General features: G+C 44.0%; 1 protein-coding gene across 1 annotated transcript in view; it reads right to left on the bottom strand.

The window, feature by feature from the left end:
- Positions 1–14,395, bottom strand: part of LOC306931232 (calcium-activated potassium channel subunit alpha-1-like) — a 247,320-nt gene that overhangs the window by 11,005 nt on the left and 221,920 nt on the right. Inside the window, 2 exon segments of the mRNA XM_079512515.1 lie at positions 138–268; positions 6,664–6,777. Of these exon segments, the coding sequence (XP_079368641.1) occupies positions 138–268; positions 6,664–6,777 (245 nt within the window).

Below are 14,395 nucleotides of genomic sequence, written 5' to 3'. Positions count from 1 at the left end.
CCCTAACAGCACACACAATTATAGTATATATACGCACACACGCACGCACCTGTAGTAACACTGAGGACCCCCCTGTTGAAGGCCCCCGAGCTAGAGCATAGTGCAGTGTGTGTGTGGGGCGGTTTACTGTTACTCACAGCGCTCATGAGGGAGTCGAGCACGCTGACGGCGAAGGCCGTCCCGCAAGCGAAGGGCTGGGTGAGGTACAGCTCCGTGTCGGGGTCGTCGTCATCGTCCTGGTCCAGGAACTGGACGTTGGAGTCGTTCACTGAGAGAAAGGACACGCACTCGTCTTAGAGACGGACACTATGACGCCAAACACAACACACTTTAACAGCACGTGCAAACGAACACATGCACGCACATGCACAGTCTCACACACACACACACACACACACACACACACACACACACACACACACACACACACACACACACACACACACACACACACACACACACACACACACACACACACACACACACACACACACACACACACACACACACACACACACACACACACACACACACACACACACACACACACCTGAGAGTGCAGGAATCATCTATTTTGTTCTTTTCTCTCAGTCAGTCTTTGACACTTTTGGAAGAAGGGCTGAGCCACGTGGACAAAATCAAATATCACTATCTTTTTTGGACATTAGATTTATTTTTAATTTGTCAAAAATGGTCAAAAATAGTGAAAATGTATTTATTTATTATATTGTCTATACCATATAAGATGATTTTTAACTTTTTTGTTTTAAGTTTAAAGAACAAAATAAGGTATAAGTGATTAAAACCAGGAAGAGACAACAGTATTATTTTACGATATGCAAAATCTTTGAGCATATCTATAGTGTCATATCACAATATGGATATAATATTGACATGCCGCCCAGCCCTGTTTGCAAGTATCCTGGCAAGGTATCATTGCCCACACAGGTCTCAGGTGTGCGGGTACTGACGAGAAGGGTGCTGACATGTGGGGATAATGGTGATAATGTAATTACACATTTTTACTATACGGTACCAATTCACTTGTTTCTGCAAACAACTGACATCTTCGATTGTCCATGAAATATTCTCAACGGACCATAATATGAAGATATATGCATGACTAATCTATTATATTATTACATATCAGTGGTTCGCAAAGTTATTTAATTCCAAGGACCCGCCTAACACAGAGGGTGTACAAATGGACCCAAATGGACCCTTGACGGGTCCATTTGGATGCATTGTTACAGACTTACTGACTTTAATGGCCCTAACGTGACAATTACCAACAGCATAACGTCTCTGTCGGGTGGAAACCTCATGTGTCAAAAGTATGAAAAGTAGCAGATCGGCAAGTTCCAAAAGCTTGCAGATCTGCTCATTTTGATGCTTTTGCGTGACAGTCACACTGTCACGTATGATCAACTAGGGCGTTAATTTACGAAAAAACTCAAAAAGTTAGAATATGGAGATAAGAGGCTTCTGCCCGACAGTGACAATATGCTACAATGCTGAGAGGTTCAGACTTCAGAGCAAGGATATACACATTGCATATTTCATCTGCACTACGGTATATATATATATATATAATATATATACATCACGTGCAAAATGCATTTGAGAAGTTCAAATGACAAACATAATAATAAACCATGTTTGGAGAGAAAACCAATGACAACATTACTAGCCATTATAGAAGCCCCTTGCAGTGAATCAATCCTAAGTTAATGCTTCAACAGCAGTTGCAGATCTCAACTTTTTTGCATGGCACTAATGCCATTATACGACAAAGTACAAGTTGATAAGTATAAGTTGATAGTATAAGTACAGGTATAAGTGCAAAGTATAAGTTGATTCTGTGCTTGTAAGAAAATGCAGGGCTTCTGTAGAGGCTAGTTTCTAGCGTGAGACCGTCATGCACTCAACTAACTTGCATTCCATAGCTTTCTTTGATATCTCAGAGAAATGTGTTTGGCCACACATTCGGAGATATACAACTCAAATATTTACCTGTGTCCTGAAAGTCAAATTTAAAATACAATACAATGCAACCCCGGTGACAAAAACACCCTTAGGCAAACCCTTTTATCGCACACATGTACCGAGATTAACAACTCAAATAACTTAGCTTTGAGATTAACAGCTCAAATACAATGGAATGAATACATATGAATGAATGACCTGTGTGAATGAAGAAGAAAAGTAATATACGCAAGGAAACATGTGGAACATAATTGGAAACGATCAAATCCCAGCATCTTCGGTGTGACAACCAAGCACTCCTCCGAGGGCCTGTCTATAAAAACCTAGATGCCTCATTCTCCGTTTGACTCCCTGCTCTTCTAGTGAGACATTTAGATTGTGTCAAAGGTCATGTGTCACCTATAGATACAGGATCTGACATGATTTTTGACCTGAAGGTCAAGATTCAATTTATCCCCTGAGCAAGCAGGCAGGCTCTATTAGATCAATGGTAAAACATCCAGGTTCAAATCTGGGGTAGAAGAGGAAAGTTACATAGTGCAGCTTTAACACAGAGAGTGTACAAATGGATCCAAATGGACCTGTAACCATTTTGTCCACTCTTGTGGTGCGTTCAAACTTGGGTGGTTAGAGCGGCGCGATTACATACAAAGTCAATGCAAAGACGAGAATTGCGCGAACGGGCGCGGCGCAACCTGGCGCGGTACAAACTGGACGAACCGAGGCGAATATAAATATTCAGAGGGGAATAAGGTCTGACGGAAGGGATCCATCCGGGTGCTTGAAAATAAACAATAACAAACAGCCCAAAAAAAGGGTTGATCTCAAGTTGTCTTTTTTTTAAGATATGTTTTGGGTTTTTTCTCAGCACTTCCTGTGTGCTGTGAAACAGAAAAATGTCAGTCAAAGAGACAAGGGGCTGACGCAAACGGAGCCAGGCTGAAAGGAGTGAACCGGGGTGGGTGGGGGTGAGGCCTGGTGATGGAGAGGTGTGGTGAGGTGGTAGGTGGATAGCGCCGGTGTTACCAAAAGAGCCACAAGGACAGACTGAGCATGATCAGAAATGTCTGGCGATGCTCTGAAAATGCCATTTAAAAAAATACATAATAAACCACCTAAGAAACAACAACAACAAAGCAGCCAACGGCAACAGCAACAATACCAAAAATCGTTGAAAGAGAGTTAGAGAAAATGTATCCAAGGTAGGGCTGGGCAATTAACCGAAAATACATCGAAACCCATATATATATATTGTTTTGTTATTTTAAATAATCGACTGAATCGATTAGTCAAATTAATCCTGCATTGTACTTTGTGCGTACAAAAATAGCGATCACAAGCTATAAGCTTGTGAGACTATAGATCCGCTATTTCCAGCAAAAAAAAAAACGTTCATTGAACTCATTCAAGGCAAAAGCGAGGAGATAATGGTGTCAAGGACTTTGAAGTGGTATATGGCCCAGCCCTAAGACAAGGACTTTGAAGTGGTATATGGCCCAGCCCTAAGACAAGCCGATGATGGTGAGGAGGACTTTGAAGTGGTATATGGCCCAGCCCTAAGACAAGCCGATGATGGTGAGGAGGAGCAGAGCAGCATAGCGGACGAACCAATGCAGCGATGGGAGGACGAAGGCTCCGTTATAATTTGAATGTTGATCCCACTTTTTTTCCCCTGACTGAACGAAACCAAAGGCAGAAGTTTGCCAGGTTTAGCTAATGGAACGATGAGAACAAGTGTGGAACAGGGGGGAGAAATGGTGTATAGTTATTGAAAACGGGTTGGAGGAATAAAAAAAAAAGGGTACCACTACCTTGATATGTTAATGTTTCTTCCCAACCAAACACCCTTATACCCGTGAACCTGTGATATGCTAGTACAATTGAATTAGCCCTTCACTAAATCCCACCCCAAAAAAGCGATTGTCCAATGACAATCCAAATAGTTTAGCAACGGTTGTATGCAGGTCAAGCTTGCTAACGTGCCTATTGGACAAGGATGGGTTGGGGAGGGACTTAGTTTGAAGGGCTAATTGATCAAATTTAATTCCAGGGTCCATTTTGGTTCCATTGGTACGCTCTCTGGGTGATTGGACCAGCTGTTGGTTGGTCCCCGGACCAGACGCTGAGAACAAGTACTGTAGGGCAGGCTATGCCGACTCAAACCTCTCCTGTCAAACAGAGTTACTGTGAGGCCCAAAGGCGAAAGAAAAGACTCATGCTTCTCAAGCTTGTCTGTTGAGGTGAAAGTACCACGCTGTGGATTACAGAGTACAGTATAGGCACGGGCACGCACTTTGCTAAAGCTGTCTCCGAAACAAATCGACAACCAAACATGTCACGGTTGAGACAAGTGATAAAGGGATAAACAAACAAGGTCTTATCCACAAACATACACGACTCCAGAGCGCGTCACGCGCCACCCGGAAACATAATCGATCGCGCCACCCGGGACGGAGACAGGGTGGTGCTGACGTTTGTGTTCCCACTGTAATGTGGTCCCTGGCACCGTAGAGCAGACACACTGACAAAGTAATTACGTCGTGTGGATGCGGGCTCGGGGCGAGACCTTGCAGCTATTCTCCCTCCTGTGGACACACCGTTATTCCTATAGGAGGAGGGAACAGTGGCGTTTTCCAAATCACCCAAATTACTGAATGCTCCTTTAAAGCCATAACATAATGTACAAGCTATACGATCAAATAACCAAGCGTATGATGGGGCTTTCTGGGAGTTCTAAGGCACGGTGTGATTTAAAACCAAGCCACACGAAGGGAACCGATAACTCCACGACCACGCACAGTAGCACAAGCCACAGTACCACAAGCCAAAACCATTACATGGGTTCCAATGGCTCCACTGTAGTTATTTTATAAATTTTATTTTTCACACACTATTTCTGCCACCTTTGAGTGACACTGTAGTATAACAAAGTAGGGCATTCGTTAGAAAAAAACACGCCGTCTCTGTCGGGTGGAAACTCTTACTCTTCAGGATTCAAATGAAATTTGTGGATCTGCTACTTTCGATGCTTTTGTGTGACGCCGTAGCATCATCAAGTAGGGGGTTCATTTATGAAAAAAGAAAAAAAACACAAACAATATGTAGATACCGGTAAGAGGTGTCTGCCCGACAGCAACACTAAAAGTGACGACGATATATACGGCTGACTCGTGTCTAGTAAGGAACAGCTCTCCTCTCTGTATGGTTAAAGTCTGGCTCCCAGTGGTGGAAAAAGTACTCACACTTTTTACTTCAATAAAAAGTCCCAATACTGCAATATAGAAATACTCCGTTACAAGTAAAAGTCCGGAATTCAAAATGTACTTGAGTAAACGTACAAAAGTATTGACATCAAAATGTACTTAAAGAACGAAAAGTTAAAGTACTTATTATCATTTCAAGTCTTCAAATGTATAAAAATATTGCGTCGCATCGCATATATATATGTGTGGTTACTGTATGTTTTGTCATAATAAGCTAAATCTACAAAGTAACTAAAGTTTTCAGATACATACAGGTACAATAAATGCCTCTGAGATGTAGTAGAGTGTAGAAGTGAAAGTACTGGAAAATGGAAATACTCAAGTAAAGTACAAATACCTCACTATTGTACATAACTATACATGTGTAAGTGTAAGTAAATGTACTTAGTTACTTTCCACCACTGGTTAAAGTCTGGCTCCGGTACAACAGACATTACGGTGCGTCGGGTCCGGTCCATTCACCTCTCTCTGGCCCTCTCTTAGCTAGGCCTCACGCTCCACTGCCCTCTAATTGGGTCAGGGGAGATAGAGTGCGCGGTCTCTGGTGCTTTAGCAACGGCCCCCTCGGAGATCTGAAAGTTTCATGAGTCCCCCCACCTCTCGTACCACCGGGAATACAGCCACCACCATTGTTATTAATAAATGGACCCATTTTGCAAACATGGCAGTTTCCCCTCCCCCCCCCCCCCCCCCCCCACACACCGTCTCTCTCTGCATTTTCACTCTCTTTCACTTCCTCTCTCTCAACCTCTCTCTCTCTCTCTCACCGTATCCATCAGACTGCGTTTCTCTTGTGAATTAGTGAGCAAATTGCAGGAAATGGGACTGTAGTCCTAAAAAAAAAATTAAGTTGAATGGCATTATCTTATAGAACTGACAACCTCAAAATGCATTTTTTTTTAAATGTTAACCACTTAGACCCTATACTTAGTTTACCAAAGTCCCCCAGGGATCTGTAGTAGGCCTATTTTGTTTTGCTCTATACGCCAAAAAATCAACAAGCTCTTCTAAATTCGCTGAATGTCTGCCGACTGGATAGGTCCGCTATAGGGTTCAAAGTGGTTAAATGCAGTATAAAGCTAACCATAATATAGTTAGCTATATAAGGCATTTAGTCGATAATATCGACACTAGGCTACTCTGATCCTAAGTTCACATAGAGGAGTGTATGAAGGCTGCTGAAAGTTAGGCAAAGCAAACTGACATCACAGGATGAAAACCACGAAAATTCCACGGTAACATTCTAACGTCCGCAATGAACTCAAATGTTTGGGAATTTTTTGGTATAGCAGCATGGTGCTCAAGCCTTGCAGCGAGACGCTGGGTTATAATGCCGCTGAAATGAGTAATGATGAGTTGAACTGGAGGTTATTTTAGCTTCGGGTCTTGCCAGTTGTAAACAGGCGGGGCTTACCTAGCTCTGTGATGATGGGGATGTGTAGTCCGGTGGTGACGGACGCCTGCCGGACTAAGCCATGTACTGGACTGCTGTCTGGAGAGGACCTGTCCATTCCAGGAGGCGTGAAACCTGGAACAACCACAGCACATTCATATTGACATTAACAATTTTGTTTTCTAGACATCTATTTTCCATTAAACATTCTCGGGGGATATCAGAAGGAGCGAGTGCATTCTCCGGCACCAGCGATCAGAAGCGGGCGGGCGGCGCTCGCGGGGGGAGGGGTGGCACCTGCCGGGGAAGGTGGGGGGGGTTATGACACTCCACTGCCGCTCCGTTCCGCGGCAGTGTCGGTACGTTCGGCGGCCGACGCCCCAACTGCTGATAATAGCCGCGGCTCTAGACACCCGTGAGGCCACTCACCCGTGGTTCCTGACATGCGCTGCCGGTTAAAAATCAGCCGTGTCTTCCCTGTGCGGTTAGGGTGAGGGTCTGGGGTTGGGTGTCGGACTGCTGCCGCCGGTGGCGGAAAATTCACTCGCTCTCTCTCCTGCCACGGCTACTATCGGCAGTTGGCACCGGAAAATGCACTCGCTCTCTCAGGATATTGCAAGTGGGGCCCAGATTAATTGGCGACAACACACAAGGCCCAATAACACGGCATCTTGTTGGCTGCCGTGTTAAGCGGTCAGATGGGTGGGTCGTGGTTCAAGGCTTTCAAGAGTGCATGGGGACCCCTGATCCAGAGAAGTTTGGGAACCACACCCAACACTAAAACATATCAAAGCAGTCTTTCTACCAGGGCTGTATTCATCTGTGTCATATACTGTACAGTAGTGGTGCAAATGGAGTTGTTTTCATTCAAAAAGAAATACCCTATAACACTTTCACGGAGACCTAAATGTTATGATATAAACATTTTAATATAAATATATATAATTTAATTCTCAAGAATGTGTGTATACTATATGTATATGTATAAATATTTTTGTATTATCATTTGACAATCCTATTTTTTATTTTCTCTCCTACTCTTACTCTAGCTCCATACTCTCTCTTCTCACGGAAACTTAAAAAGGAATATAGCCTATTATATAAAAAAATAAATCTTCTTGTTTTTATTTATTATCATTATTAAGTTTAGATTTCCGTAGAAAATGCTGTCTCTCACGTGGGCGGTAGTAGTCAGAAATCATTTGCACGCATGCACGCGCACACGCACACGCACACACACGCACAAAACCCCCTGAAAAAACCTCCTGCACTGCACAGGGTTCTAATCCAAAGTGCCTTCAATCTCCACTGGTATCATAAGTGGCAGAATGTGACCTGGAAGTGTACGTCAGTGCCATTTTACACACACAGTGCATGTGGCCTCACTCAGCAGTTAGTGCTTGATGCATTATTCTCTCCACGTCATTCAAACACAGCAGATTGACAGAAAAAAGGGGACCTGTCTTAAAAAAAAAACAGTATGGATATTGTGCTTTTAAGGGTGAGCCGAGACATATTTAGCATTTGCAGCCTTCCGTCGACGGGCAGATATAAATTTTATATGTTGTTCATTTTGTTACCATAAAAACCCGCCGGAGTGAATCCTGAAAACCTTTTATCGGAAAATAGCGCCGGGTTCGGGAATCCATGAAATACAAGCGCAAGTGACAAGGGGTATGAATTCACATGACTTCACAATTTTTGCATTTCCTCAAAGTGACAAGTAAACACCTTAACACATTTAGGCCCGACGTCGAAATAAAAAAAACGTTCACTTTAAAAGAATATATACCTATTCAAAGATTTGTGCCGCATTTTTACGATTTTTCAAAAATAGCAGACCTACAAGTTCATAGCGCGCCACTCGGTGGCGCGCTATGAGCTTGTAGATCTGCTATTTTTCAATAGCTAAAGTATAACAGAATGCTTGAAACACCAAAAGGGGTTCCCGCCCAAAATGGGTTAAATCAGTAATGCCGTATGCATAATGCATCAACCGTGTTTTGACATCCATCATTTAGTGCTGACTACAGCAAAAAAAAAAGAAAAAACGTGAGCTTATACTTCTTGTGGGGCGAGGAGACATAATGCAGGGAATATATTCAGGTCACAAAGTTTTACAAGGATTGCACATTCTGTGTGTGTGTGTGTGTGTGTGTGTGTGTGTGTGTGTGTGTGTGTGTGTGTGTGTGTGTGTGTGTGTGTGTGTGTGTGTGTGTGTGTGTGTGTGTTGGAGGGGGCTGCGATTTCCTGCCAAGAAACTCGACGGGCCGTTTACAGTACAAAAGACATTCCTTCGCCCTTTACAACAGAACACACACACACACGCACACGCACGCACACACACACACACAGACACACACACACACACACACACACACACACACACACACCCCCCCCCCCCCCCCCCCCCCCCAGAACCAGAGATCATCTTACTGCAAGTCTTGTTGTGCCAATTATTGAAACTCGGGAATCGCCCACCAGCTTTGACACTCTTGAGTCAACAACAGGGGAGCGCGAGGCTCTCTCTCCCAATGCAAACATCATTTTGTTTCGATGTCCATAAAAGGATGACGCATACACGATGCCTATGGTTGGTACAGTAGCAACACAGCGGCAGATATGACTGCTGCATGCTGGGGAAAAACAGGTGTAAGAAACGAAAACTGCTGCTGGGCTGCTTTCAAAAGCAGTTATGGTACCGTACTACTGTACAACAAGCAGCTCAGGAGTTCCGCGGTAAAGTTGGCGAGCCCCTCCCCGCGGAGGGGGACTGACTGCAGCTCTTGGAGAAGCAGAGCACTGCGAGAGCTAAAGTTCACACAGGTAACCCAGATGCTCTCGAGTCCTCAGTGCTGATTTTTGACAGCATTGACACCATCATCACAGCGTTAATCTATCAATAAAGGCAAAAAGCCTTTAATGATCAGTAGTTTGACAGGAAAGGGGGAGAGAGATGGGGGGGAGACATGCAGCAAAGGTCGTCGGGCTCGGGACTCGAACCCGCGACACACTGTCAGGATTACAAGCCTAGGTGCCTGGACCGCTCGGCCGAGCCAGGCCTTGACAGCCCTAATTTTGATGTTGGTTTTAGTCATAGTCCTTTGAATAGTTTTCATTTAGTTTTAGTCACGTTTTAGTTTTAGTTTAGTTTTAGTTGACTAAATATCATAAGATTTTAGTCGACTGAACCTACAGTTGATTTAGTCGACTAAAATGTGTTTTTGCGGGCCTTGACGCCGTCGTAATGGCTGATTTTAAAATAGCCGAGCTTGTAGATCTACTATTTCCGCCTGCAAAAGTGTAAAATGACTTAATTGTGTCTTTTACTTATACTGGATCTCTTGTCCACTAGTCCCTTCCTAACATTTTAGTGTAGTATTTATTTGTTGACGAAATTGTATATTTTGTCTTACTTTTAGTCATCATAGCTTTGTTTTCATTTAGTTTCCATTTAGTTTTCGTCAGTGAAAAAAGGCAGTCGATGAACATTTTTCGTCATAGTTTTAGCCGACAAAATCAACACTGATACTCCTTATATAGGGGTGAAAGATAATCGAACGATGTCATAGAATAATCGATTAATAATCGCGTTGTTGTTGCTCATCATTTTCATTATGCTTAAAAAAAGGAATCTATAGCTTATGACGGCGTAGCGGTCCAGTGTCGAGTGTCTATATGAACGCCACTGGCCCATGGGGGGGGGGGGGGGGGGGGGGAGCCAGGCGGGGAGGTGATATTTGTACATAATGGCGATATGGCGATTCAGGAATTCATCGACAACCGCCGATCGATATTGTTCGAGCCGGCAATACGGCAACACTTCCTCGTCAATACGCACACCGTGTATGAAGTACTTCGGTCGGGTTGGTTCTCCAGATACGCCGGTGATGATGATGACGACACACTCGCTCAAACACAACGCAGATATTTGGAGAAGTAACTTCCCCAACACCTTCCATTGGTATTGTAGCGTGAAACGAGGTCTATGTCAAGACTAGTGTATGGTAGACATGTGAGATCTGGGTTACCCCCCCGCCCCCTGTAGCCCCCCCGGGCAGGCACGGCCCAACCCACACAGCTCTGCTCTGTGGGCTGACTACACGCTGGAGCAGCTGTGAGAATCTGTCCCCCAGGAAGCCTCCATGTTTACTTATTCATTTGCACCTCCTTGTTTTAAATTCCACGGCAGGCATCATGTGAATGAGAGCATGGCAGGGAGGAGGGAATCCCCATAGCAATACCTATGATACAGTACGGCGGCAAGTGCGTGCGTGCGTGCGTGCGTGCGTGCGTGCGTGCGTGCGTGCGTGTGTGTGTGTGTGTGTGTTTTAAAGTGAAATATTTATCACTGGAATGGGCGGTTGATGTAAGACCCAATCACAATAACAATAGGTTCCATCCATCCAGACGCAGAGAGGATATAGTGGCTGGCGGGGGGGAAACCTTGTATGTCCAAAACTCTTAAAATGTTCAGGAAATGGAGAAGAAAAGTCACCATGTGTTCCAACGGAGTTAATATTTAGTCACAAGCTCTTGTCAATACCTATTCGTTGGTTGGTCCACAGACGGACTTAAACACTTTCAGCCTGGAATCATTATACGTTTACTTTTCAAACATGGCTGCAATATTATCCGATATACTATCGCATTGTGAACTTGTATATCAGCTCTGTTCACACATGACACTGTCATACGATGAGGTATAATATATGTGTTATGTATTTATGGGATTTTTATTTATTTATAAATACATAAAGGATAATTGTTACATTTTCAGGATTCAAATTCGAAAGCGCCCAAAGGTAGAAGATCTGCGAGCTTGTTTGATGCTTTCGTGTGACGATGTAGTTGGTGTTATCAAGTAGGGTAGTTAATGTACCAAAACAAAAAACACACAAAAAAGTTTGAATATGGAGATAGGAGGATTCCTCCGCTGTGCCACGGCTCCACCGAGCGACAGAGGCTCACAGATCTACCCCTCCTTATTGTCCCCTGGTGGCACCGCTGTATGCACAGCGCATCATCACTCAACCCCAGCCCAGGAACTAACTAATGCTATGGCGTCGCCGCTCGCCCCGCAAACTTTTCTATGTCAAGCTCTCAAGGAACCCTCAAATAGATCAGTAATAGGCCCGTGGCCCGCGGACCCCCTATCTGAAAGGATTTTGTTCCAGGGGTCTAAGTCCAAATTTCATTCTGACCCCTCCACGAAAAGGCCTCGTTGTCCTGAACCCTTATCTATCATTTATACATTATGGATAAATAGTGTGGCATTATTGTTTTTATAGCAGATATATAAACTCATAACGCGTGGAGTCGTACTTTTCGTAACTATTTTCAGATAGCCGATATCGGGTTACGGGGGTCCCCAGACCCCACTTTGAGGACCACTGTTCTAAAACATGTCGTGGAGAAAGAAACGCTGGCCTCGCAGACCTTGGTCTTTGATTTGTATTATAGCAACACAGTCGTTGTTGTGCCCCGCATTAAACAGTGTATTATAGCAACACAGTCGTTGTTGTGCCCCGCATTAAACATTGTATTATAGCAACACAGTCGTTGTTGTGCCCCGCATTAAACAGTGTATTATAGCAACACAGTCGTTGTTGTGCCCCGTATTAAACAGTGTATTATAGCAACACAGTCGTTGTTGTGCCCCGCATTAAACAGTGTATTATAGCAACACAGTCGTTGTTGTGCCCCCCATTAAACAGTGTATTATAGCAACACAGTCGTTGTTGTGCCCCGCATTAAACAGTGTATTATAGCAACACAGTGGTTGTTGTGCCCCGCATTAAACAGTGTATTATAGCAACACAGTCGTTGTTGTGCCCCGCATTAAACAGTGTATTATAGCAACACAGTGGTTGTTGTGCCCTGCATTAAACATTGTATTATAGCAACACAGTCGTTGTTGTGCCCCGCATTAAACAGTGTATTATAGCAACACAGTGGTTGTTGTGCCCTGCATTAAACATTGTATTATAGCAACACAGTTGTTGTTGTGCCCCGCATTAAACAGTGTATTATAGCAACACAGTCGTTGTTGTGCCCCGCATTAAACAGTGTATTATAGCAACACAGTCGTTGTTGTGCCCCGCATTAAACAGTGTATTATAGCAACACAGTCGTTGTTGTGCCCCGCATTAAACAGTGTATTATAGCAACACAGTCGTTGTTGTGCCCCGCATTAAACAGTGTATTATAGCAACACAGTCGTTGTTGTGCCCCGCATTAAACAGTGTATTATAGCAACACAGTCGTTGTTGTGCCCCGTATTAAACAGTGTATTATAGCAACACAGTCGTTGTTGTGCCCCGCATTAAACAGTGTATTATAGCAACACAGTCGTTGTTGTGCCCCGCATTAAACAGTGTATTATAGCAACACAGTCGTTGTTGTGCCCCGCATTAAACAGTGTATTATAGCAACACAGTCGTTGTTGTGCCCCGCATTAAACAGTGTATTATAGCAACACAGTCGTTGTTGTGCCCCGCATTAAACAGTGTATTATAGCAACACAGTCGTTGTTGTGCCCCGCATTAAACAGTGTATTATAGCAACACAGTCGTTGTTGTGCCCTACATTAAACAGTGTGTTATAGCAACACAGTCGTTGTTGTGCCCCGCATTAAACAGTGCCCCAAGTCCTGCAGATTAAAGCTCCAATGACGCTAAAACCTGAGCATGTCTGCGTGTTTGTCACTTGTGCAACACCTGTGTAACGTGTACGCGCACGTGTGTGTGCGTGTGACTGTGTTGTTGTCGTGACTAATGAGGAGCAGCTGAATTCGGCCTGCCTGGTGATTTGTACTGGCTGCTTAATGATGATGAGGCCTGATGGGACGCCAGGCACCGTGTGTTTGTCTGCAAACATCCACAGTCTGTTCCTCTGCCATCCTCGTGCCAGACACGCCGGATCACGGCGAGCGAGACATCAAATGGGCGCAGCCAGTCGACGTTGATTACATCATTAAAAAGTATTATCAAGGAGGGGTTTTCAGCGGCGCGTAATTACCAAGGACAAGACGGGAAACAATCAGTGAATTATGCGCTTCGTTCCGAGCGCTCGTTTCGTCGGGCATGCAGGGCCCCTTGATGATGAAGCAATCAACGCGACAACGACACCCGCTTGGTGTTGGAGTTTTGTTTTAGTTACACCACAATTAGTTCACCACCGCCACCGGACACAAGCTCATAGAGGAGTTTACAGTGTAGAGATTAAGTTAAAGAAGTTGAGAATGACTTCTGGGAATACACTGTAAGGAAGGAGTACTGTGTGTTAATTTAACTCCGAGTGTACAAATGAACCAACATGGACCTCTCAGAGTTAAAGACCTGTAAGGGTTCATTTGGACCGTCTAGGCGGTCCTTGGACCCACCCACGATGAAAACCACCAGCTATCAAAATATCGACTCTCTACCCTCCTTCGAAACCGCCAGAAAAGAGCACCGATTTTCAACTGGAGCTAGATAACAATGTTTTTCAATTATACTTTTTACTCACCATATTCACATGGCGGCCATTTTGCTGTTAAGATAATGAAATCCCAACCCGCAAATATGAATAGTCTCTTGCTCCTAGTATTGATGATATCCTGTATAGTGTTGTATGTCGGACCACAATGGAAACAAGCCCTCAGGCCTTTGTGTTACCCTAATTGCAAACTGCTAATAAAGTAATAAATAAAGTAATAAATAAAAAGTATTCAATCAATCAATCAATCAAAAACCAGTGTCAGAGTATTCTC

Source organism: Electrona antarctica (genome assembly GCF_951216825.1).
Source record: "Electrona antarctica genome assembly, chromosome: 10".
Lineage (NCBI taxonomy): Eukaryota > Metazoa > Chordata > Actinopteri > Myctophiformes > Myctophidae > Electrona > Electrona antarctica.
Note: the sequence above shows the minus strand (reverse complement) of the source record. Positions and strands in the feature narration are given on the sequence as shown.